General features: G+C 41.7%; 1 protein-coding gene across 1 annotated transcript in view; it reads right to left on the minus strand.

Annotated features, from left to right (window-relative positions):
- Window positions 1–6,944: 6,944 nt before the first annotated feature.
- Window positions 6,945–25,431, minus strand: part of VWC2 (von Willebrand factor C domain containing 2) — a 112,600-nt gene continuing 94,113 nt past the window's right edge. Inside the window, exon 4 of the mRNA XM_036864506.1 lies at window positions 6,945–7,437. Within this exon, the coding sequence (XP_036720401.1) occupies window positions 7,286–7,437 (152 nt within the window). The 3' untranslated portion in view covers window positions 6,945–7,285. The remainder of the gene's footprint in view (window positions 7,438–25,431) is intronic.

Here is a 25,431-nt window from a genome sequence, read left to right on the forward strand (position 1 = left end):
CACAACTGTCGAGATTGCCTTAGTAGAATTAGGGGACTCCGTGGCTGTTCGTTCCCTATATTTGTGTGGATTAGAGAGGAAGATCATTTTGGAAATTCCTGTATAATTTCTAAAGGCTCTGCTTTAAAGGCAAATGATAAGACTTCCAAGTCCCAGGCTCTGGTATAAAGCACAGTCTGTCTTTGTTTTTTTTTTTTTAACATCTCTATTGGAGTATAATTGCTTTACAATGTTGTGTTGTTAGTTTCTGCTGTATAACAAAGTGAATCAGCTATACCTATATATATATCCCCATATCCCCTCCCTCTTGCATCTCCCTCCCACCCTCCCTATCCCACCCCTCTAGGTGGTCACAAAGCACTGAGCTGATCTCCCTGTGCTATGTGGCTGCTTCCCACTAGCTATCTATTTTACATTTGGTAGTGTATGTATGTCAATGCCACTCTCTCACTTCGTCCCAGATTACCCTTCCCCCTCCCTGTGTCCTCAAGTCCTGTCCTGCACCTAGGTTCTTCAGAACTTTTTTGTTTTTTAGATTCCATATATATGTGTTAGCATACAGTATTTGTTTTTCTCTTTCTGACTTACTTCACTCTGTATGACAGACTCTAGGTCCATTCACCTCACTACAAATAACTCAATTTCGTTTCTTTTTGTGGCTGAGTAATATTCAATTGTATATATGTTCCACATCCATCTTCTTTATCCATTCATCTGTCGATAGACACTTAGGTTTCTTCCATGTCCTGGCTATTGTAAATAGTGCTGCAATGAACATTGTGGTACATGACTCTTTTTGAGTTATGGTTTTTTCAGGGTATATGCCTAGTAGTGGGATTGCTGGGTCATATGGTAGTTCTATTTTTAGATTTTTAAGGAACCTCCATAGTGTTCTCCATAGTGGCTGTATCAATTTACATTCCCACCAACAGTGCAAGAGGGTTCCCGTTTCTCCACACCCTCTCCAATATTTATTGTTTGTAGATTTTTTGATGATGGCCATTCTGACCAGTGTGAGGTGATACATCATTGTAGTATTTTTTTTAATTAATTAATTAATTTACTTATTGGCTGTGTTGGGTCTTCATTGCTGCACGTGGGCTTTCTCTAGTTGTGGCGAGCGGGGGCTACTCTGTTGCAGTGCGCGGGCTTCTCATTGTAGTAACTTCTCTTGTTGCAGAGCATGGGCTCTAGGAGTGCAGGCTTCAGTAGTTGCAGCACGCGGTCTCAGTAGTTGTGGCTCGCAGGCTCTAGAGCACAGGCTTAGTAGTTGTGGTGCATGGGCTTAGTTGCTCCACAGCATGTGGGATCCTCCTGGACCAGGGCTCGAACCTGTGTCCCCTGCATTGGCAGGCAGATTCTTAACCACTGTGCCACCAGGGAAGTCCCTCCTTTGATTATTTTTGATAATTCTGTGTCTCAATAATGTTGCAGCCACTGGCTTTATATACTTCTCTGAACTTAACGGGTAGGAGTTAAACAGAATATAGTTCTTAGACCATAAAACGCCCATGTGCCAAGCAGTTAGAGCACATTTTCACTTACTTACATTTTCTGAATGTTATTGAAACTCTGGTTGAGCACTCTCGGCCAGCATGACTGTCCAGTGTCACTTAATGTTCAATGGAATTTATTACTTTTAAAATTAGGCATTTGTACTTAATTTCCACATTTCTGTGTTAGGTTAGAGCAGCAGGTTCTTCACAGTTTGACACTGGTGAAATATAGACAACCATCACTTTTTAACACTTTTCCAACAGGCTATGGAAACTTGTATTTCTGCACTGATAACTCAGTTCATTGATAAATTAATTCATCAGATACCTATTGAGGTGTTTAATTATGTTATGTAAAAAAATTAAAATATTCAGAAATACTCAAAACTGTGAAAGAAAGTCAAAGATAAAAGATTTATATTCCAAAAGTTGGAAATAATCAGTAAAGAAATACCAAAACTGTGAACTTGACTTGTTTTATCATCAGTAAGTACCAGTGTCTCCTCAGTATAAAAAATTACATTCAGCATCAGAAATTTTACACCAAAAGCCATTTGTTTCCTGACTTGCATCATAAATGGCCAGTGACTGTCTCATGGCTACTCACCCTAAACTCTGCAACACTGGGGACTGGGTAGGCCGCAGGTTCCTGGCCCTGGACCTTTGAGGTCTTCAAGTCAACTGAGACATCAAGAGACCACCGGGCAGGCAAACAGTAATGGGAGCTTTGAGTTGCTCTTCGAGAAACGTGTTGGCCTTAAACAAGGGCAGCAAATAACTGAATTTATATATTGACAACAACTCAATAAACCTTTAACATAAAGGTACTGGGTGATATTCTGGGGATGGAATGGTCTATAGCCTGAATTAAAGAGATTTTAGAGTAAAGAATAGAACAAAAATAAAATGAACTATAATGCAAAGTACGATATGATTTCAAAATCATGCTAAAATACACTATTCACAACAGCCAAGACATGGAAGCCATCTACATGTCCATTGACAGAGGAATGGATGAAGAAGATGTGGTACATATATACAATGGAATACTACTCAGCCATAAAAAGGAATGAAATTGTGCCATTTGCAGCAACATGAATGGACCTAGAGATTATCATACTAAGTGAAGTAGGTCAGACAAATATCATATGATATTGCTTATACGTGGAGTCTAAAATATGACACAAATGAACTTATCTATGAAACAGAGTCAGAATCACGGGCCTAAAGAAGAGATTTGTGCTTGCTTGCCAAGGGGGAGGTGGGGTGGGGGAGGGATGGATTGGAGTTTGGGATTAGCAGATACAAACTATTATATATAGGACAGATAAACAACAAGGTCCTACTGTATAGCACAGGAACTGTATTCAGTATCCTGTGATAAACCATAATGGAAAAGAATATATTAGAAAAAGAACATATATATATATATATATATATATATATATATATATATATATATATATATATATATATATGACTGAATCACTTTGCTGTACAGCAGGAATTAACACAACATTGTAAATCAACTATACTTCAAAAAATAGAAAAAATAAATCATGCTAAAATAAGATACCAAATGAATAGTATGGCGGGGTATAAAATGACCATCCAATTAGGACTAAAGAAGCTTCACAAGTAATGGCCTTTGAGTTTGATACTGAAAAGTGGCTCATCTCTCCCTGCGCTGAAAAGGCAGGGGTGGGAGGTAGAAGCAGGTTCAGAGCCCAGTCTGAGACACCCTGAACCTAAGGTGCTGAGAGCCAGCAGGGCCGGGTCAGGGTGTGGACCAGGACCCACATGTAAAGATGCCAGCCTGCCATGCTGAGGAGTCTGGCTGTTCTGTGTGCGATTGGGAGCATTCAGTCAAATGGAAATCTATGTTTAGGAAACTAAAATCGTAGACTGGGGAGGTTGCTTTGGAGTGAGGAGCACGGAACAGTTCTACTGTGGAACCATAAGGAGTGGCAGCTGGAATGTGAAAAGTACGAACCGTAAAAATGCATTTAATCTAGAATAAGTGAGTTGCTCGCTCTAAACCAGATTATTCAGGAAAAATGACTGCATCAGCCATCAGAGTGCTAGTAAGTGGGCAGGTCTAGTAAGAACATTATGTTGCAAATTATATTGGCCAGAGAAGCCATATGCTGTCACCAATGGTGCCCACTAATTGGGACACCTGGAACTGTCCCCTTGTGCCAATGGGATGACATCTAGGTCACCTTGGTTAATTTTTTATTAATTCTAAAAAGTCAGATGTGTCCTCCAGTGTAACACAATAACATCTGACTTTTTAAAATTAATAAAAGGCAGACTTGCTCTCTCGCCTATTAAAGCAAATAGAGTGAGTTGTTAATATTTGCTAATTTGGCTTGTATCTATACTTTTGTTTTCTCTATGTTTCAGTAATCTATATTCAAAATAATCGATGCAGTTTTCAATAATGCTTGTTGGAAGCTGTATTTTTCATGTTTCAACTAATGGACACATTAAAAAGTCCATTTCAATGCTTAAAATCAAAACAAAAAAATCAAAAACATCTGAATTCTCTGAATTTTTTTGGACATTTTTTAACATTGTACACATACAACACTTACATTGGGAGAGTGAAGAGAAGAGCTTATTAAGCTTATTCATGATGCCACAAATTTTAAAATGTATAAGAATTTGTCTCTTTATGATTTACTGCATACAGGAGATGAAGACATTGAAGGTATGAAAAGATTGAGAAGAAACTAATCAAATGTGGGTTTCAAGGCATATAAATTCCTTGAGGTCAAGAATACGCTGACACCTCCATCTGTACTGCAGACTCTGGCATGTGGCTAAGGGTGCAGCTAACGTTTGTTGTGTGCAGTAGTGAAATACGAGCTTCTGTGAAATGTACAAGTACTGATGGATCCATCCACCAAGGAAAGAGCCTGTGACTGAAAGAATGAATCTAATTTGAAAATCTAAAACATCAGATTAGAAAATTCCAGAATCACTATTGCTTATACAAGTAGCTTCAGGTTTTCAGATATTGATATAGGTTGAATAGTTTGAAATAAATTCATGTAATACATTGGTAAGCATGGTTTCCTTTTTTTTCACTTGAATAAACCATTCAACAACATTTATTAGGTACTCATGGAGCAGGCCTATTTGCATTTTAAGAATTATGGCTCTCTAATCACTTCTGCACTAGAATTTTGAGGCTCCCTTTTCAGTACTATGTCAAAACTGTATTTTGAAATCAGTAACTTGGACCCATACTTTGCTCTGTTAGAGCAGTTTCATCATTAGGAATCTCAGCAAAATGTTCTATGGAAAGAGAGGAGGAAACCAAAATTTCCCCCAATATACTTTATGGATGTGAAAGTCTAATATCGACAGCATGAAATAAAGTCTAATATCGACAGCATGAAATAAAGAACCTGAGAATCACATGTTTCTCTTGGACAACAATCAAATAGTATCATAGTATCATAATCCAGGTTCTGCCCTGTGTTTGGTTATGTATCGTCCTTATGTGGAAAGAGGAGGGGCGGGGGTTACTTTACTGTAATAACGGCCCTGGGGCTCCAGCCTGGAGCATGCCTGGGACAAGGGTGGGTCACACGAGTTTAGACAGTTTCACAGGATGGTGTCAGGTTCACGCTCTCTGTGCAACAAAATACCAGGTTTCCTGGAATTCTCACCACGTTTGAGGAGCCATCACTGTGATTTCCAAGCTCACTGCCCACCTGGGAGTGGTGACATCACCAAGGGGAGCAGGGAGACTCTGGGGCCCCTTGATGGGGTCTCTCTAGTTGCAGCATGTCTGCTGGGGTGAGAAGAGGCTGCTTGTGTGCTGAGACATCCCCGCTGACCCACCTCCCCAGGAGGCTGGGGCCATTTGTTGACAAAATCATACCTTGATATAACCTCGGCTCATGAAAATCTTCCCTTGGATGATGGAGAGATGGCTGATTTCTAGTAGCCTTTAATACCAAAAAGTAAGTTCTGGAAAGCTGATCACACCTGAGACTGTCTAGATGGCATTCCCCTGAGGATTTGCATGGAAAGCTGTGTGCAGAGCCCAGTTGGCCCAAGGTGTTCTTGATAAACAAGATAAAAAATATAAGCATATGTAAATTTCTTGAGGATTCAGTTAGTGGTGGCTTTGCAGTTACTAAGGTCCACAATGGGTCAACATTTTATTGATGACAAAAGTATCCATTTTTCTTGGGTATTATTCAAACGTTAATGACTAAATGATGTCTTCTGTATGGAATGAAGCCTCTCTGACCACCCTTTGCTGACCTCTAGTTCAGCTCCCACCACGATGCACAGTGATTTCTTATTTGTGTTGCACCAGAGGCCAAAAGTCCATGAAGGCAAGAAACCATGATTTATTCCTTTTTTTGTGGTCACAATAATTTGTACTTAGATGCTTAATTCAAAATTTTGGAATCAATAAATGTATGGGGGAAAAGCTTTAAAGGCATTAAATAGTGACCGTAGTTCTGCCTTTTCTCCCTAAACCTATTAAAACTCTGACTACCTTTTTCATCAATGTGTCAGGTGTTGATGTGATTGATAAAGGCAGAAATATTCTATAACATGCACTGATCAGATCAGTGGGATTAGCAGTGGCTTCTTTTATCCAAATGAAGAGAAGTGGAGTTGGTTTGGAGTGACCTGTAACTCTAGGAACGTTGCCCGTGACCTTCGGCGCTGTTGTTTTAATATATTCAACAGAACTGCTTTCTCACTGGGCTCTGGCACAGTGACTAATGCAGGGCTCTCGTTCAGGATTGGACTGTGCCTGCCGTGTAGGAGAGAGGGTCATCCCCAGGAGAACCACAAGTCCATGGACTAGGGAGGTGGGATGTCCATGCCACACGTAGATTGCAGGTATAGACTTGTTCAGGGGTTCAGTTTCCCTCACCTCTCCTCCAGAGAAACAGGGGTTCCCCTATTTGACTGTGTGCTTCCGCATGAGGTCCCAATGATGCAAATAATCCAGTCTATCCTGTTCCTCAGTTTGGGGCATGATGTAAAGTCATGTTTAGAAGAGAAAGTCAAGTAAGTGAAAATGAAATATCTGCGTGCATCCATCAATGGCCCACGACGTGGGAGCTTTGAATGAACAGAAAAAGCGTGTATTAGTTATCTTTGTACCTGCATCTCCCAAATGACTGAGAATGGAGATACTAAAAGCAGTAAGTTACAAGAAGGAAATATTATATTTGTGTGAATTCGACTGGATCTTCTAAGGATCGACACTATATATCTCTCTGTAATGAAAGAGAATTTGGAGAGGATCTCAGGGAAAATCAGTTCCCTTATCTTATGATCCATTAATGGGTGCACTATTCCAAGATTTGAAGGAGAATCAGCGACCACAAATAATATCATGTGATGGAATCAGAAATGCAGAAGAAATGCAGGTACGCAGCGAGGACAGTTGACAACACAGCATTTTTAATCTGTATCTATAGAAAACATTTATAGAAGCTCTCTAATAGAGGGATTATAGAAATACATTTCATATATAATAGTGTACTTTAGTGTACTTACTGTGAAAATAGCACATTTATTTAGAAGTGGACTTTTTTGCCCAAAGTTCTTGTCGATGTTTTGAAATATGTCCATTTCCTTCTCCTGCAGTTGTTATGACCAAGAAAAGAAAAAGTACCAACAGTTTTCCACGATTCCTCATCAAAAGTCTGCTCCTTTCAGTCGATATTTCCCAGAGGCATCCAGAACGTTCAGATAGATCGGGAAAGGGTCCTAGAAAACATCTGTGGTCCGTGCGGCCAGTCCTACATCTGCCGGCACTCGTGCCTGGTGCACATGGCCTGCCTCTCAATCCTCCAGGTGCCCTCCTCGTAGGTGCAGTGACAGACGGTGCACTCGTCCGTCTTCACTTCCCTCCCAGCGGGGATGACAGCGGTCTCGGCAAAGCAATTTGGGCCTGGAAAGAAGAAACAGGTTGGACTTAATTAGGGAGTTAGCTTTACCCTGAATGTTTTATCCACTCCCTTTCAGGAAGGACAGTGAAAAAGTTACCATTTCAGGACTATGAAGTGTTCCCACTTTTTTCCTGAAATGAAAGCCATGTTATTTAAAATGACACAAATGAACTTATTTACAAAACAGAAACAGACTCACAGACTTAGAGAATGAACTTAGGTTTCCAGAGGGGGCAGGGATATTCAGGGGGTTTGGAATCAATGGACATGTACACACTGCTATATTTAAAATGGATAACCAACAAGGACCTACTGTATAGCACAGGGAACTCTGCTCAGTGTTATGTGGCAGCCTGGATGGGAGGGGAGTTTGGAGAATGGATACATGTATATGTATGGCTGAGTCACTTTGCTGTGCACCTGAAACTATCACAACATTGCTTTATTTTTTTTAATCACAACATTGTTAACTGGCTATACTCAAATATAAAATAAAAAGTTTAAAGAAATTTAAAAAATAAAATTTTTATGAATGACAATCCTGTGTTTTTCACCGACTGTGATTTTCAATTCGGGGGCCTTCTACATGGGCCGGATCTGCAATCATCTGATTCAATTAATTCCAAGTAATCATAGAAAAACTTGATTAACGGGGACTTTCAGAGAACCAGGCTTATTAGGAGAGAGAGCAGAAACAAGCGAATTGCTTGATGTGACATAAATCCAGTGTTACCACCACACCTCTTAGAGCAGGTTTCAAAGGTCAGCTTACGGAACAACCACCTGGACGGCTCTAGAAACACTGGTTAGTGGTCCCACCCCCTAGCACTTCTGACTCAGGTTTGGGCTGTGACCAGGGAATCTGCTTGGATAACAAGTGCCCAGGTGATGGTGATGCTGGCTTGGGGCCACACTTTGAGAGGCACTGTCTCAGCATGAGCCAGGGGTATATTGTCAACAGTCTTCCTTGAGAACTGAAGACCCCTCGATCCTTGATCAACATCACCTACCAGCTTCTCCACCAACAAAGGTGCCACATGTGCATCTTATTCCGTGTAAAATCCAGGACACAAAGAAATGGGTATCAGGGAGATTTCCAGGGTGAGTTTTTTCGGTTGAAACAAATGGTTTCTGTGTTACAGTTCATACCCTCAGCCATATGGGAACAACCGCTCAGCCTCCAGACCTTTCTCTGAAATGGAGACATCGGTCCTTACCACAGCCTGGAACACAGGGCTCTCACGCTCATCCTCCCTCCTTTGCTTCTACAGCCTTTGATAACGTGCTCACACCAAAGCACGTCCAACGACACTGTATCAAGTCATCAAAGAGATGAAAAATGTTCGTCTACAAAATTTAAAAAAATAAATGAATCCACCAAGACTCTAGGATAAAAACTGACTTTTTTGTAATTCTAGTCAGAATAATTCTAAGCAGAGTAAGTCATGCTTCAGTGGCTTTGTCTTCTGTGTCAGCCAAGTGGCGAGGATCAGGGCTCCTGAAGGTGGCCCTGGAGACCTCAACCCTGGGTACCGCCCCTTCTCCCACCAGGAACTCTGCTTTCCTCGGGCCCCTCCACTCAGACCCACCCTAGATTCCCCCCCTGACCCCCGCCTGTCTCCCCAAGACCTCGAAGCATTGTCATCCATCAGAGGAGGACCCCAAACACAGATCCAGCCCGGCTTTCTCTCTTCAGCACTGCTCCTGGGTTTCCAGAGGGCAGTGGTCTCTGCAGGTTGCTGACACTCCACGCTCACACGCCTGGAACCACTGCCTCTTCGGTCCCACGTGATAGCTGTGTTGGTGGTAAAGTTACTCCTGCATCAGCTTTGGTGAATCAGGATACTTGAACTCCAGACCCTCCCCACCTGTAGGCCAACAGGAGGTCCCTGATCTCCAAACCCCCCACCCAGCCCACCTCCTGTTCCTCGGCCTTGGACCGTGTCCTCGGCTCTGTGAGTTCAGAGGCCAAAGGGCCACAGCAGCAGCTGCAGGTGGGAACCACCCTGTGAGCACTGGTCCCACTCGGCTCCTGGGATGCCCTGACTTTGACAGTTGACACCAGGTCTCTTTGGTGTGCTTTTTTCTTTGTTTCTTTTTATCTCTTTTTCAGAGTTTAATTTGAGGGTCCAATCGCCTTCTAATTTGCCCTAATATTTATCAGTGTGCTTTGCACATAGAAGGCACTCCATAATTGCCCAGAAAACCTGTACCTTTAGATACAGATATTCACGGAGACTTACCTGTCTCCTCTTCAGAAAAATCTGGATTCATAATCTGGTACCACTACTTACTAGTTATGAGATCTCGGACTAAGGGATTTCATTGTTCTGAGCCTTAATGGCCTCATCTGCAGAATGGGAATGCCATACCTCACCGGGGTCCTGAGGATTAAACTAGAATAGATAGTACACTTCTGCCCTTAAGTTATTCAACAATTCCTATCCCTCTTGCCTGAATTAATCTATGTCATTGTAGTAGTCACTCCTAATGAGTTTTTATTAGTATTAACTTATGTCTATTTTTTATATCACTGTAGGACTTTGGATCTTTCTTTTTCAATGATTTGCAACCACTGCAGTCTTTATTCTTTTTTATATTCAAATTGTCCCAATTCGGCTTTTGAGTGGCCCCAGCTTTAGGCCGCTCCCCTGTCCTTCAGACACACTCCCTCAGCTGCTACCAGCCTCCTCCACATCTGTGCCAACAACACATTTTCAGCTCACTTTGCCCACATCTGGAATCAGCCTTTTCTCCGAGGGGCCCAGATTCCTTTGGTGGAGAGGAATATTGAGGATCCAAGGCCAGATTATTGCAAGTGCTCATTATTACTGGGGTGTCACTGCATCCAGCCCCTCTCAGTGGGCACAGGTGGGGACACACACACACACACACACACACACCCAGGTTTTAAATTGTGAGTTGACATTATTAGGATTCATAATTCTTTCTTCTTAGATTTTATATGTGTACATCTTTTCTCTTACAATGAAACACTTCAAATTGAACATATTTATTTAAGTAATTGATCCTATTAACTCTCTGCTTAACTTTACTTAGATTTTAAATTATGTACCTCCTCTTCCACTGAGAATCTTGTTTATTAAAATCACCAGCATATTCACCTATTTCCTCTCTCTCACAGTTACGTAAAAGAGTTTTAAAATGACACCGTAAGTGCTATTCCTACCTAACAGTAAGATTTTCTTAGTTCTTACAGTCGGTGTCCTTTGTTCAAAAGTCACCCAGCTCTTCTCTCCGCGTGGCCGTATGAACCGTGGTGTATAGCGTGAGGCTTGTTTGTCTCACTGTGCTCTCCCACCCCAGCTGCTGTGATGACCAGCTTCACTAGCTCTTATGTATCCCCTAGTGTAACTTTCTTTAAAAGAATAAGCAAATTATTATTTATTCGTCTTTCATAAAAGGTAGCATACTCCTAACTCTACGTACTCAGCTTTTTTCACTTAAAAATATGTCCCAGAGGGTCACTTCACATCTGTACACAGGGCTCTTGTGAGGCAGCGCCCCTGTGTCCCCGTCACAAGCAAGGTCAGTGGGCATTTGGAAACCAGCCTCCCAAACCCCCCGCCGTGTATAGGAAATGCTTAAATACTGAGAGCATTTATTATCATTTGCTTCAGGCAAGGAAGAGATATGGTAAAGTGAGGCTCACAAGAAAGTGCTGGTAGTGTATAAAATCTGTATTCACGAAGAAAAGCAAAATCCAACAAAAACACCAAGTGTTCAAAAAGGTAATTTAAACATCTAATCTTAGAGGGAGAAAGCAACAATTTACACTTTGTCTCATATAAGAAAGTGTTTGTTTCGTAAGCTTCCAAAATACTTATATATAAAGTCATCTCCTTATTACTGCTTAATGAATAGTGAGAAGAAACCATGATTCTGGGTCTTCACTGAGCCTCAATTTCGGATTAAACTCAGGTCGAAGGTGCTACAAGCATCTGGACTGTCAGGTATTTGTCTCCCAGGCCTGTGATTAAAAAAGAGTAATTATTCCTGGTAAGAGATTTTACTATGACATAATTTGTAAAATTTTGACCGTCGTTGCATCTGGATTATGTTATAACCCCTTTCCTAACCCCTCGTAGAACTGTCTGTGTAGGTTTGGACACCACGTGGGGACACTTTTGTCTGACGTGGCAAGACTGAAAGGAGGGGAGAGGGAACTGTGTTCCAAATTCGTGCATTTTGTTCAAAAGTCACTTAACTCTTTTCTCTGTGTGGTCGTATCAGTGACACAGAGTTAGGTTGTACAAGTGTCGATCCTTGAAGAATTTATAAAATAAGCTTTCTTCATAGATATATAACTGAATCACTGTGCTGTACACCTGAAACTAACACAACACTGTAAATCAACTATACTGCAATTAAAAAAAAGAAGAAAAGTAAGCTTTCTTCATCTAAAATGATTTTAGTCTGAGTAGAGGGTTATTCACATGACTTTTAGAATTATATGCACTGTTGCTATTTTTTTTCTGCTTCAAATATTTACTTATGATATAGTTCCACAAAGTTACTACTCCTGTACTTTGTAAATTCTTTTTGAATCAAAACCACATAAAAGTCTTAGGTAAGTTATGAACATTTCACTAAAATATAATTTCTATAACCTATTGATATTTCTATAACAGATTCCAATTACTGAAAATTTCTAAATCTTCCATCTTAAAAACAATGTTCCTATAAATTAACCAAATTATGAGACTCTTGTACCGAACTCCCTCTGAATATGTGTGTGTACATACACACACACACACACACACTTATTTTCCTATGAACCATATTACTTTAAAAATTTTTTATTTTGAAGTTATAGATTCCAGTCAAACCAGGAATTTGGTACTACAGGGAGAATCCATGTGCCTTTCACTCAGTTTTCCCATTACATCTTACATAATTATAGCACAAAACCAGTGGGAGGAGCTGACAGGTACAGTGGGTGTGTGCACACCTGTGTCATTTTATCATATGCGTAGTTTTGTGTGACCATCACCAGACCAAGATCCAGAACCGTTCCATCACCACCAAGATCACCCTCATGCCTCCTTTTTAGGGTCACTATTATCACCCTCCCCACCCCCCAACCCTAGCCCTGGAAATCACTATCCTTTTCATATCTATAGTTTTGTCATTAAAAGAATGTTATATATGTGGAATGGAACAGTAAGTGAACTTCTGAGGTTGGTTTTTTAAACTCAGCATAATACCCTTGGGACCCTGCCAAGTTGTCGAAAGTACCAAAGGCTCATTCCTTTTACAGAGAAGATGTTTCCATGCTATGGATGGACCCCACTTTATCCATGCACCTACTGATGAACATTTTGGATTTTTTCCCAGTTTTTTGTCTATCAAGGATAAAGCTGCTATAAAAATTCACGTACGTGTTTTGTGTGAACATAATCTTCATTTCTCTGAGATGAGAGCGCAGGAGTGCAATTACTGGAGCCTACAGCAGTTGTAGGTTCAGTTTTATGAGAAACTGCCAAACTGTTTACCAGAGTAACTATGAAATTTACATTCCAATCAGCAGTCAGTTTATTTGCATTCTCAATCATAATTATTTTAAAATTCTGGTTTGATAATTCCAACATGTCCTATCTGACTCTGGTTCTGGTCTCTTCAAACTGTTTGTTTGTTTGTTTGTTTTTTGCCTTTTAGTGTACCTCGTTAATTTCGTTTTGAATGGTTACCCATGATGCACTGGGGAAGAGGAACTACTCTAAATAGAACTTTAGTAACCCTGACAGCGAGGTGGCGGGAGGGTTCTCAGTCCCATTATTAGGTCTTAATCTTTTCGTATCTGCTTCTGGATTGTGACCTTCACAAGTGTTTCTTAGCCCCCCACCTTCCCCCTTGGTTGTACGTATGGCTCCGGGGGCTGGAGTTGGGTATTTCCCTTCCCCCACTTCAACTGCGCTTTGGTGAAACCTCAGCAGGTTAGGCTCTGGTCAAGTTTCTCCTGAGATCAGAACTTTTTTAAAAGAACAGAAGGTTCTGAAATATTTCAAAAAGGATATGTACCCCCTTCGTCTGTCAAAAGATGTCAAAGTTCACGTAACTGTGCAGACCCTCCATGTCTGGGGCCCCTGGGGTTTTGACTCTCAGCAATTCGTCGCGTACAGGTTAGGTTTTCCTGCCCCGGCGCTGATTCGCATGGAGGTCTCTGCTCTGGTGAGTTTGATTCTCTACATCTGTCTCTACGTGTCTCCAAATTTTAGGGAGATTCAGTTTGCTTTGTGACCTTACTTCTCTGATGGATCTAAGAAGTGTTACCGATTTTTCCATTTGTTGAGCTTTTTACTTGTTTTTAGGATGGAGAGGTGACTGGAAACCCTATTGATTGATTTTTGAGCCAACTTTGCATTCCTGGGGAAAAAAAAAAATCCCTTGTGGTCATAACATAAAATTATTTTTATATATTGATGTATTTGATTTGCTAATAAGAAATGTTAAGAAATGCTGTTTATTTATTAAAGATATTGGTTTGTACTTATTAAAATATCGTCTTTGTTTAGTTTTGGTATCAGGATGACACTGACTTCATAGAATGGGTTGGGAAGTATTTCCTCCTCTTGTTGGAAGATTTTATAGAAGTGATATTAGTTCTTTAAATGTCTGGTATTTTTCTCCAATGAAAACATCAGGACCTGGAGTTTTGAGGGGACTTTTAAAATTATGAATTCAATTTCCTTAGTAGCTTTCATACAAGATTATCTGTCTCATATTGGGTAAGTTGAGGCAGCTCATATTTTTCAAGGAGTTGTTTCATATCCTCTAAATTGTTAAATTTATGTGTGTAGAACTGTTAGTATTCCTTTATTATCCTTTTAATTTCTGTGGGATCTGTAATGACATCTCCTGTTTTATTCTTAATATTAGTAATTTGCATCTTCTCTATTGTTTTTCCTGTGTCATGTTAAGGGTTGATCAGTTTTGTTGATCTTTAAAAAAACCACCTTTTTATTTCATTAATTTTCACAACTGAATATCTGTTTGCAGTTTTATTGACTTGTTTTGTTTTTATCATTACTATTTTATTCTTTCTATTACTTTCAGTTTGTTTGCTTTTCTTTTTCTATTTTTTATAAATTTATTTATTTATTTATTTATTTAATTTTGGCTGCCTTGGTCTTTGTTGCTGCGCATGAGCTTTCTCTAGTTGCGGCGAGCGGGGGCTACTCTTGGTTGCAGTTCACGTGCTTCTCATTGTGGTGGCTTCTCTTGTTGTGGAGCATGGGCTTTAGGTGTGTGGGCTTCAGTAGCTGCAGCGTGTGGGCTCAGTAGTTGTGGCATGCCTGCTCTAGAGCGCAGGTTCAGTAGCTGTGGCGCACAGGCTTAGTTGCTCCGCAGCATGTGGGATCTTCCCAGACCAGGGATCAAACCCCTGTCCCTGCACTGGTAGGCAGATTCTTAACCATTGCGCCACCAGGGAAGTCCCTGATTTTCTTTTGCTAGTTTCTTGAGTTGGTGATTTACATTATTGATTCGAGAATTTTCCTCTTTTCTAATGTAAGCATTTAGTTCCATAAATTTCCCTTTCAGTTCTACTTTAGCTGTGGTCTCATAAGTTTTGATGTGTGGTAGTTGTATTTTCATTTTCATGAAACACTTACTTTAAATTTATAGACTTGAAGCCCAAGAACCACTAAGAAACTTGAAAAAAAAAAACCACATATGATAACTTGATGAGCTAAAATATAAATTACTGAAGAGAATCCTAATGTACAAAAGCAGACTCTGGTCACTATAATTATTCAGTGACAAATAAAGCCATATATATATATATATGACTTCATTAGTAAGTAGGGGAATAATAGAGAGAAACAGTTTTTAATCTTATTTAATCTAATTATAATATCTGATATTTATATGGTACTTTAAAAAATATGATGCATGCAGAAGAATTTTATAAATGGAAATGAGATTTAGAGGGAATAAACATTAGTCCAAGTCACATGGCTCATAACTAGTTATTGATACATTAAATTCTATTGTTGGCCTGGCTGTTACTCAAGGACCCTCAGGCTAAAAATGGCTAATTTCAAGATGAACACAGCATATAATGCCTTTTTTGCCTGAGGAACAGTTGTTCAAGCAGGCAGTTGATGGGCATTTGCTACCCTGAACTTTTCTGTGCTGCTCTGACTTCAGGGCAAGGAGTCCCCACCTGTCGTTCACATCACCTGCACAGTGACTGACTCGCAGTGTCAGAATAGCTTGTATCAGGCCCAGCCCAGGACCCGAGGTGCTGGCGGGGGACTCAACACCAAGGAGGTCTCTCATCCCCTTAGGAGCCCCACATCCAGTCTCCCGAAATGCAGAGTCTGCGTCAAGCCGCCAGTTTTGCCCTAGTTACCAGTGTGAGTGAAAAAATGTTGCTGCCATATCAGTAAACAAAGGATGTTGCAGCCATCAGGCCGTCACATTACAGCCTCCCGGACGGTGAGCCCTGAGGGCACTCAGGATGGAAACAGGGTGCCCGCAATCCAGCAGTCAGCCACTGAAGCCCACCCCCCATAGTGTACCCTGAGGGGACTCAGGATGAGAAAGCACAGGACACTGGCCCCAGATGGCTGAGGTGCAGAACAAAGGGATGATTTCAGGGAGCCCAGACTCTTGCACCTTCCCATGCATAGAAAAGCGCTGAATTCCTTAACTTGAGATGTCTGGTTTTCTTTAATCAACAGTAATCTTTTGATGTTCCGACTCCCTGGTCTTTTTTGCAAAAACCCCTATGTACCCTGGCTCCCCCCTTACCTCTTTGGAGCAGTCCCTCAGGCTGCGTCCCGGGCTTCAGTTCTCAGTGTTGTCCTCCAAATAAAACATAACTCTCAACTTTTAGGTTGTGCATTTTTATTTTCAGTTGACACCAGCACAATCCAGCCTATGATATCATGTGTCCACTGACCTGACAATAAACTGGGCTGAGGCTCACAAATTCCAAACCAAGCCTGAACCTGCGGGGACATCTGTAATTAAGCGTCCCTCCTGTGTGCTCCTGTGTCTCTGGCAGAGCTGCCTGTCACAGTGCCACCCTCAGGGGCCCCCAGGGTCTCCCTGCCAGGGAGGAGGGAGGGTCATAGCGCACTGCACGCAGCACAGAGCTGGAACTCAGGGCATGTACAACTGAGTTACAGTTTTAGAATTAAATAATGAATTGACAGAATGAAAATAAAACTGCCATGGCTACACAGAAGGGTAAATTGCCAACATGCTTTAGATTTTTACACGGAATGGTGAGCCACAAGAAGACAGGGCGTTAATGAAGAAAGGCCTAAGTGGGTGCCTGGGGGCACCTCCTCCTCCCCCATCAGGGACTAAGCACTGAGGAAGAGCTCAGCACAGCAGGATGGCAGGGCAGCAAGGGAGACCCAGGCAGCCAGGAGCCCAGCATTCGTGTTCTAGATCAGTGACACCCCCTTCTGCTCTGCCTCATCTTTTTAGCAAACCGTCTACTGAATTCTTAATTTGTTATTGCATTTTTCAGTTTCAACTTTTTCAGTATAGCCCAATTCTCAGTGAGATTCTCCAACTTTTCTTCTGTCTTCTTGTGCATGTTAACCTGTTACTTTAAAAACCTTCTGAAATAGTCACCATATCTTGATAACCTGTGAGTCTCTCATTTCCTATTTTGCTTTTCTCTTGGTTTGGGGTCATTTGGTATTTCTTGGCTTGCCTGGCAATTTTGAATTAAATAACAGATACTGTGAAAGCGACATTGTACGGGCCCTGGATAGAGCCTTTTGGCTGACAGAGTACAGGAGGGCTACAGTGATCTGGCTGTGAATGGACTTGAGGCTTTTTTCGGACTGGTCTTTTCCAGCCCCCCCTCACTCCTAGGGCACAGTCTTTCTTGAAGTCTTGGTTGAAAACTCCTGCTGTTTGCTGGGGCCCCTCCACACGCTCTCCTCAGCACTGTAGTCCTGGCAGGTCTCTGCAAGCTCCAGCCACCCAGCTGCTGCTTTCTGCTCGGGTTCTGCTTCTCTTGCCTGGCACACTGCAGCTTTGCAGTGTGCAAATGCCTTGAAGGAAAATTACATGAAGAATTTTGGCCTCACTTCTTTGTGGTTCCCTCCTCTTCTCAAATGCAGCCTCCCTCTCAGTTCCCAGCCGCCCTGGCAGCCCCAACACCAACTTCCACCTCCCAGCTCAGCCAGAAGCTGCCACCCTGGGCTACGGCTTTCCGCAGGACATCTGTCCCTGCTCTAGATCCTGCAAATGCCCTGAGCAAACACTGGAGATGTGAGTATGGAGCTTAGCTCAGTGAGCCTGCCTTTTCTCTGACAGCTAGACCTCCAAGTCCTTTGCACTCTGATATCTTCAAACCATTTTTTTTAAAAAAAATGCATGTATATTTTACCCAAACCTTAGAGTTGATCTCAGTGGGAGAGTTTTTCCACACACTCTATCATGGTGTGAATGAAAAATGTCACTGCCACATCAGTAAACAAAGCATCATCAAACCATCAAACCATCACGTTACAGCTGCCCTGACGGTGAGCCCTGAGGGCACTCAGGCTGGAAACAGGGTGCCCGCAATCCAGCCGTCAGCCACTGCAGCCCACCCCAGTGGCGCACCCTGAGGAGCCTCAGGATGAGAAAGCACAGGACACTGGTCCCAGGTAGCTGAGGTGCAGAACAAAGGGATGATTTCAGTGAGCCCAGATTCTTGCATCTTCCCATATGTAGAAAAGCGCTAAATTCCTTAACCTGAGATGTCTGGCTTTCTTTAATTAACAGTAATCCTTTGATGTTCCCACTACCTCGTCTTTGTTGCAAAAACTCCTGTATATCCTGGCTCCCCCCTTGCCTCTTCAGAGCAGTCCCTCAGAGCTACCTGAGAGCCTGTCTGGGCTTAAGTCCTCAGTTTTGTCTGCCAAATAAAGCAGAATTCTCAATTTTTAGGTTGTGCTTTTTTTTTTTTTCAGTTGACACTAACAATTCCCAAGTGAGAAAGGAAAAGATGATAAGTAGCCCTGTAAGATAGGATGTTAACCTGTAAAAATCGGTCAGACGTTTTCACTGTTTAGGCGAGTGGGGATGGTGACTCAAAGATGCTGTGGATTTATTGATCTATAAAAAGTCAGACAGCAGGTTATGGAATTTGGCAATCTCCTATATGCATTCCTTTCCCGGATGATTCTATGCATCCCTGTATTTGAACAGGCTCTTTTGTCTTCCTGCTGGTTCTATCCTTAGCAAATTAAACACGATTTTGCATGTGTTGTCTATCCATTTATGTAAAGATATAATTTATATCAGGATTCAGTTTCACAGTTTATAGCAAGTACATCTGACCAACAATTATTAGGAAAATTATATGTACAGCGTAAATGTATGTGGTTCTTTATTGCTAGGAACTCTTGCTTGGCTTTGCTTACCCTCCCTTTGTTCCTACAGGAGATGCGGGGTGGGCAAATTGAGGTGGAGAATGTTTGCACCACAGATATTAGACCTGGGAGGTCTTTTATTCAGACTCCCTCAACCCAGAGATGGGAAAGCTGAAACCTAGAAACATCAAGAGACTAGAACTGAGATTGTACATTAGACTTTCTTTTGCAAAGCATGGATTTGTCTCTCAAGCGTTTCTGGTACAATCTAACATGCCAGCTGGCCTGCCTGTTTCAAAATTGCAAGTGTGAATGACGACCACAGGGCACCCATTTGCTGTTGCCAGAGGCCTACTAAGGCTTTTTGAATTCAAATGGAATATTTTTAAAACATGTAAATCACGTTTTTCATTTATTTCCAATTTAGACCATTTCTCCCAATACAGTTTTAGTGGTCACCGTGGAAAGCCGGGGTGGGAGTGTTGGAGCTCCTGAGACACACTGCTCACTCTCAGGGCGCAAGCAGTGTCCACACGGATGCCCGTGTGTGTCCCCAGATTCCATCCAGGCTACCACCCTGCAGCTGCCTCCTGGTTTCCTCCCCTTTGATGGCCCTAGGTCTCAGCTTCTGGGACCTCCTCCTTCAAGGCCCAGTCTAATGCCCGAGCTCCCAGATTCTGCCAGCATCTTCCGCCTTCTTCTGCAGTCTGTGTTTCCCTCTGATCCCCGCACACAAGGCACAAACATTCACCTATGTGGTGAAACACTGGAGCTGTTGCCAGACTGTTTAAATGATTCATCACCTTACTCTGGTAGTTAGACCTAGCTTTATTCAATACTACAGCACGTCATCAAGTTTAACCTTCAAAATAGAAGCCCAAGGAGCATCCTGAAAAAATGGAAGAAATGGCAGCTCCAGGAAATAGCCTTTTTCCAAATGCCATTAATATATCTGTGGACCAAAAAATGTCACCTGCCCTTCCAGTAAACAATGAAAGTTGGGGCCACCAAGCCATCAGCCACTGTGGCCACCCCAGACCGCAGTGGGCCCTGAGGGGAATTCAGGATGGAGAAAACCAGGATACTGGCCCTAGGTAGTCAAGGTGTGTATCAAAGGAATGATTTTAGTGAGCCCAGACTCTTGCATCTTCCCATAATACATAGAAGAACACTAAATTCCTTAACCTGAGATAGCTGGTTTTCTTTAAATAGTAGTCTTTTGATGTTCCAGCTGCCTGGTCTTTGCTGCAAAGATCCCTATTTTTGGCTCCCCCCCTTACCTCTTCAGAGCCATCCTTCAGAGCTATCTGAGATGCTACTACCTTCCAGGCTTGAAGTCCTGGGAAAGTCTGCCAAATAAAGCATAATTCCAACTTTCAGGTTGTGCATTTTTTTCAGTTGACGTATCTAAAAAGTCACCTGAAACATACACAAGGTCAGCAGTGAATATGAAGTGAACGTTGTGAGATCAGAAATGAGGGAACAGCCCACCATGATGCACCGGCAGCAACAAAAGGTACACGGGCCATGGACATCTGGTCTCCCTTGCAGTTCCGTGTGTGGACAGCGACATAGCTGGCCTGTCCGCACATCCCAGCCATCCAGGCACTAGGATGAGCTTGTGAGTCACCCCCGAGGCGGTTCCTGGATTGGTCGGACCCCCCTCATATCGGGCTTGTACAAAGGCCGAGAGGGTCTCATCAATATTGAACGGTAAGCTTTGCAATCAGTAATAATGTTATGAATTAGAACAGAATCTATACTCATAATAGAATAAAATGTATTGAAACCACAGTTTTCCTAGCCTTCTTCAACACATAAATTGATATCTGAACAAGAACTGGATTTGGGAAATCAGTGAGTGTCTAAACCACAGCTGCAGAGCTGACAACATGGATCAACACTAAGTTATTGTGAACAAATAAGGAAAAGTAAACCAAGCATTGCCTGTTATGTCACATGAGCCAGGATTCAACCTAAGGAGGAAAGAGAAGAAAGGAGATCTAGTGATGGTCTGGAAGGCATTTAACAACTGGCTCTCAGACAGAAAAAGGAAAAGGAAAGAAGACCCAGGAAGCAGAACTGCCAGTTATACTTTCATCAAGTCCACCCCGGAGCTGCTAACACGTGACTCTGGAAGAAGTCGCAGACTTGGGAACAGAAGTGACCTCCTGGGCATGAAACCCAGGCTGCTCAAGTAAGAGAAACTTGCCCTTAGCAGGAAGGTTGTTCGATGATTTTATCTAATTCGATTCTATGGGAAGACAAAACCTACGGCACACAGGACAGAAAATTATGAGACATTTTCAGTAGACCCAGAAATAGTCTGCTTCATTGAGAGTTTCCTCTTTTATTAATAAAAGTTCCAATTGCACAAAGTATTCTCCTATACCTTTAAATTCAACTCCACAGCTAGTATCTTCTCTTTATTTTCCCTAGTTTTATAAAATCAATGCTTTTCATCTTTTTCTTTATTTGACTTGTTAGCAGTCATAATTTTATTGATTTGGTCGAAGATAGTTTTTGGTTTTATCAATTCTATTTTTTAAAATTTTCTAACTCATTATTTTTCTATTTGTTTGACTAGCTACTAACTTCTGTGTTATTTTTGGACTTCTTGTTTTTCTCTCCTTTGGAATCTTTGCTTGATTTATTTTTATCCTTGTTTAGAAATGGAAATATTTAAGACAATGATTTCCTTGAAGGATGGTACACATTCACAGCTGACTAGCTCGATGGTTTGTTGTGTAGAATCCCTTCCTTCATTCTGCTCTCGGTGTCCCTCTAGTTCGAACTGGCCGTGTTCCTGCTGGTAGAATCCCCTCTCCATTCCCGGCTTCTGCTGAGACGGCTGATTAAGTCCGCAGCTCACCAGGATCACTTTATCAAATAGTTTTTCAGCCGCACCCCTAGTATTCTCTTTAGAACCAGCTTTCTAATTTTCTGAAACATGGATAGGCTGAGAATGTTCCAAACCTCCAAGTTCTGATTCCCTTTTGCTTAACAATTCTGTGCGCAGTTCTCCTCTCTCCTGAGACCTGGCTGTCCTAATCCCTACAGCATCAAAGTGCTTTTCTCACCATCAGGCTCCGGGGGATTGCTGGCCACTCCTCTCTCCTCTGCACAGGACAGATCCAAGGCCAGTAAGACTTCCTCTTCTTTGTTGGACTCTTCCTTTCTTTACTCCAGAAATTCAAACATGAACTACTTTATGTCTGCATACTGGACTCTTTTCACTGCTGCTTGGTGAGGCATTTCCATTAACAGACTCAAAAGTCTCTTTAACTAAGAACATTTTTTTTTTTTTTTTTGTTAATTTGTGTTCAGTCTGTTCACTGTTCTGATGTCTCGTTTAGGAAGTGAGATTTCATGCTCTTCCTGACTTCTCTGTCAACGTTTTCCTTTCCATCTTTACACCGTTTGCCATGTCCACACCTCTAAGCTAACTCACTTCACTTCTCCACTGCAATATTTAAACACTGGAAAATAAAATTTTAGTTTTCTCATTAGCTTTCCTAATCTCCCTGAATTACTTTAAATCTAATTTCATAGATAGATCATTCTTTTCAACGTTTATTTTGAGAACCTAAATTACCTTTTATTCCAAATTTGTTTCCTCTTTCTTTTAGTACATTTCTTTCAGTACATTTATTTTTGCACATGAGTTTCTCTTTTTGGATCCCTAGGGCACCCCGGTCACGCATCCATCACCCTGAGCTGCTTCTCCATGGCAGGGCCTTGCTTTGATGTCCGGCCTCTGATCTGGGAGGAGTCTCTCTGGACCAGGTTTCTGCTTGAGGGTACGGATCACCTGACTTACCATTCTTCCCTCTCTCCTCAAGGTCAGACACCTCCTTGGCCTCCCTCTTCATTTCCTCAAAGATGTTTCTTTTTGAAAATTTCTTGCCTGTCTAATCCTGTCTTGGTATCTCTGACTCAGAGGGCCCACACTAGCACAATGAGGAAGACAAAGTCCAGGTTACAAGGTCGGGGGTGGGGGCAGGGAGGGGGTGACATAAAACACTTGAAGGCGTGTTGAGAGGACTGAGCCTTGAGGTGGCTTGCTGCTTCTGAGCAGGTAAGGGGGAGGAATATTCAGACAGGAAAGAGATGCAGATGAAGCTTATAAATTGCCTTAATTCCCTTTTAGGAATTAAAGTAGAGAATCAGATTCCTTTTAATAATTTTTTGCCTGTGCTTCTGGAATGAGACAATTCTGATCTCATGGCTTTAGGGTCCCACATTAATCTCTTCATCTGCAGTCTGGGAGTGTGGAAGCTACAAGCTTGCCAGGAATCGACACAACGCTGTGTTCCAACACCTGTCTCATCTCTCCCTCCCTCCCTCCCCTGTCCCTCTCCACTCCTTTCCCCACACAGCTTGCAGAGTTGTATCCAAACTATTATAATGACACTCTAAATTACAGGATGTATGGGGAAAGAGACTAGAAGAGAACACAAAAATGAAAACAGTGGATGTTTTATTGATAGGAAATAGTAGCATGTTGTTCTCCTGTTTTCTAATTTATTTTTTATTGCCATAACATACGTGTAAATGTTTTAAGGCAGGGTGGCAGGGGGATGGGGGTGGGGAATGAAGCCAGGCTCTACAGAACAAATAGAACATTCCAGAAATCTATCCTACTTCTATTTGCCAACTTTGGACAACCTCCCTGTAAGGGTGGGTCACTTCCCTTAGTTTTGTTTTCTGTTCAATCAATAAAAGAATAGAACAAATATTGATTGTATCACCAGTTTGTTCTCCAGTTTTATGGCATATGTAAATCCACTCTTAAATATTTGTATACACTCATTCTCCATGTTAAATAATTTCTAAAACAGAAAAATAATCTGTGAGTAGCAGTTAAGCAGGCATGTGGTGCTTGGATGCTTACCTAGGGGCTGTTTTCCTTTCCTCTCAGGCACATGAAATGATGCGAAAATACAATATATTTTTAAGACAAGTTTCAACAAAGAATAGAAAAACTTAATCAGTTGCAGATTATACCAAATAATAAAAACTTTTATTTTAGTATTTGTTCATCCTTTCTAATATATCTGTAAATTCAACTCCAGATATATATCTCTTTAATAATACAAAAATAAATTACTAATTATTTCAGTTAACATTATTATTATATAAAAACAATTTCAATCATTATTAAAAAAAGAGAAATTTCCCTTCAAAAGCTTATTTATGGTTATGCTAATAGAAATCTAACCAAAGACATTTAGGGAAAATTGATATGTCCTAGAACAATATCATGGTGGCATGTTTCAAGGACACAGGCAAAGCATGATAGATGCAGACAATAAGAATGTCTCAAAGAAACTGTAGAGGAGAGCAGTTTGCACCCCCCCCCCAGTATGTCTCTTTGGCATGAGGATTAATTTAGGCTGATTATTTTGAAGACACAGAATGTCTTACATTTTTTTAAAATTAATTAATTAATTTAACTTTGGCTGCGTTGGTCTTTGTTGCTGCGCATGGGCTTTCTCTAGTTGCAGCGAGCGGGGGCTACTCTTCATTGCGGTGTGTGGGCGTCTCACTGTCGTGGCTTCTCTTGTTGTGGAGCATGGGCTCCAGGCACGTGGGCTTCAGTAGTTGTGGCACGTGGGCTTCAGTAGTTGTGGCACGTAGGCTTCAGTGGTTGTGGCTCGTGGGCTCAGTAGTTGTGGCTCGTGGGCTGTAGAGCACAGGCTCAGTAGTTGTGGCGCACGGGCTTAGTTGCTCTGTGGCATGTGGGATCTTCCTGGACCAGGGCTCGAACCCGTGTCCCCTGCATTGGCAGGCAGATTCTTAACCACTACACCACCAGGGAAGCCCAGAAGGTCTTTCTTTTTACCTCCCCCTTAGCTGCCTAAAGATTTGAGATGAAGGGACTGTCCTTGGAACAGAATTATCAGCAGGGAGGGATTTCTTCAAAAAATTGGGGTGAGGGGTGGGGGTGGGGGGAAACTGGCAGAGCCCAGAGGCCAGAGTCCACTCTGTGTCCCACTGTCCCAGCAAATATTTGTTTACCAACATTTGCTTTTCCATCTCCACGTGAATTGCCTTCACCCCCTTTGAATTTCCAAGCCACTCCTCCCAACATCCTCTTTCGTCTTTAACTGAAGACGGTATTTAAGATGAGGGCCTTGACCATTTTAGCAAGTTACTCAGTTTTCCTGGGTCTCTCCCATGTATACATATTATTAAATTTTGTTTATTTTCTCCTGTTAGTCTGTCTCATGACCATTTTACTCTTAGACCAGCCAGAAGAACTTAGAGGACATTTTCTTCCTCCCCAATAAAACTATGGGACACATTTTGTGGGTCTCATCACACATATCTTATAATTACATAACTAAGTAGTTTTCTAATTATTTCCCAGGATAACCCACACAACTAAAGCCATAACAGAAGACAAAGGGATATAGAGGTACGATAGGGGTGTGGACTAATGAGCACTTTATTTTTTAAACATTCTAATAATTCACCGTTATTCCAGATTTCCTGTTACCCCAAATATAATTTCTGCCCTGGTCTTGTGAATGTCTCAAGTAGGACAAGCTGTATTGTCAGATGGGATGGAGTTGCTATGTAGGCGGGCAACACTCCAAAGATGTGAACTAGTAAAACAAAAAGAGAAACAGACTTGGAGAG

The sequence above is a fragment of the Balaenoptera musculus genome, chromosome 9 (genome assembly GCF_009873245.2).
Source record: "Balaenoptera musculus isolate JJ_BM4_2016_0621 chromosome 9, mBalMus1.pri.v3, whole genome shotgun sequence".
Lineage (NCBI taxonomy): Eukaryota > Metazoa > Chordata > Mammalia > Artiodactyla > Balaenopteridae > Balaenoptera > Balaenoptera musculus.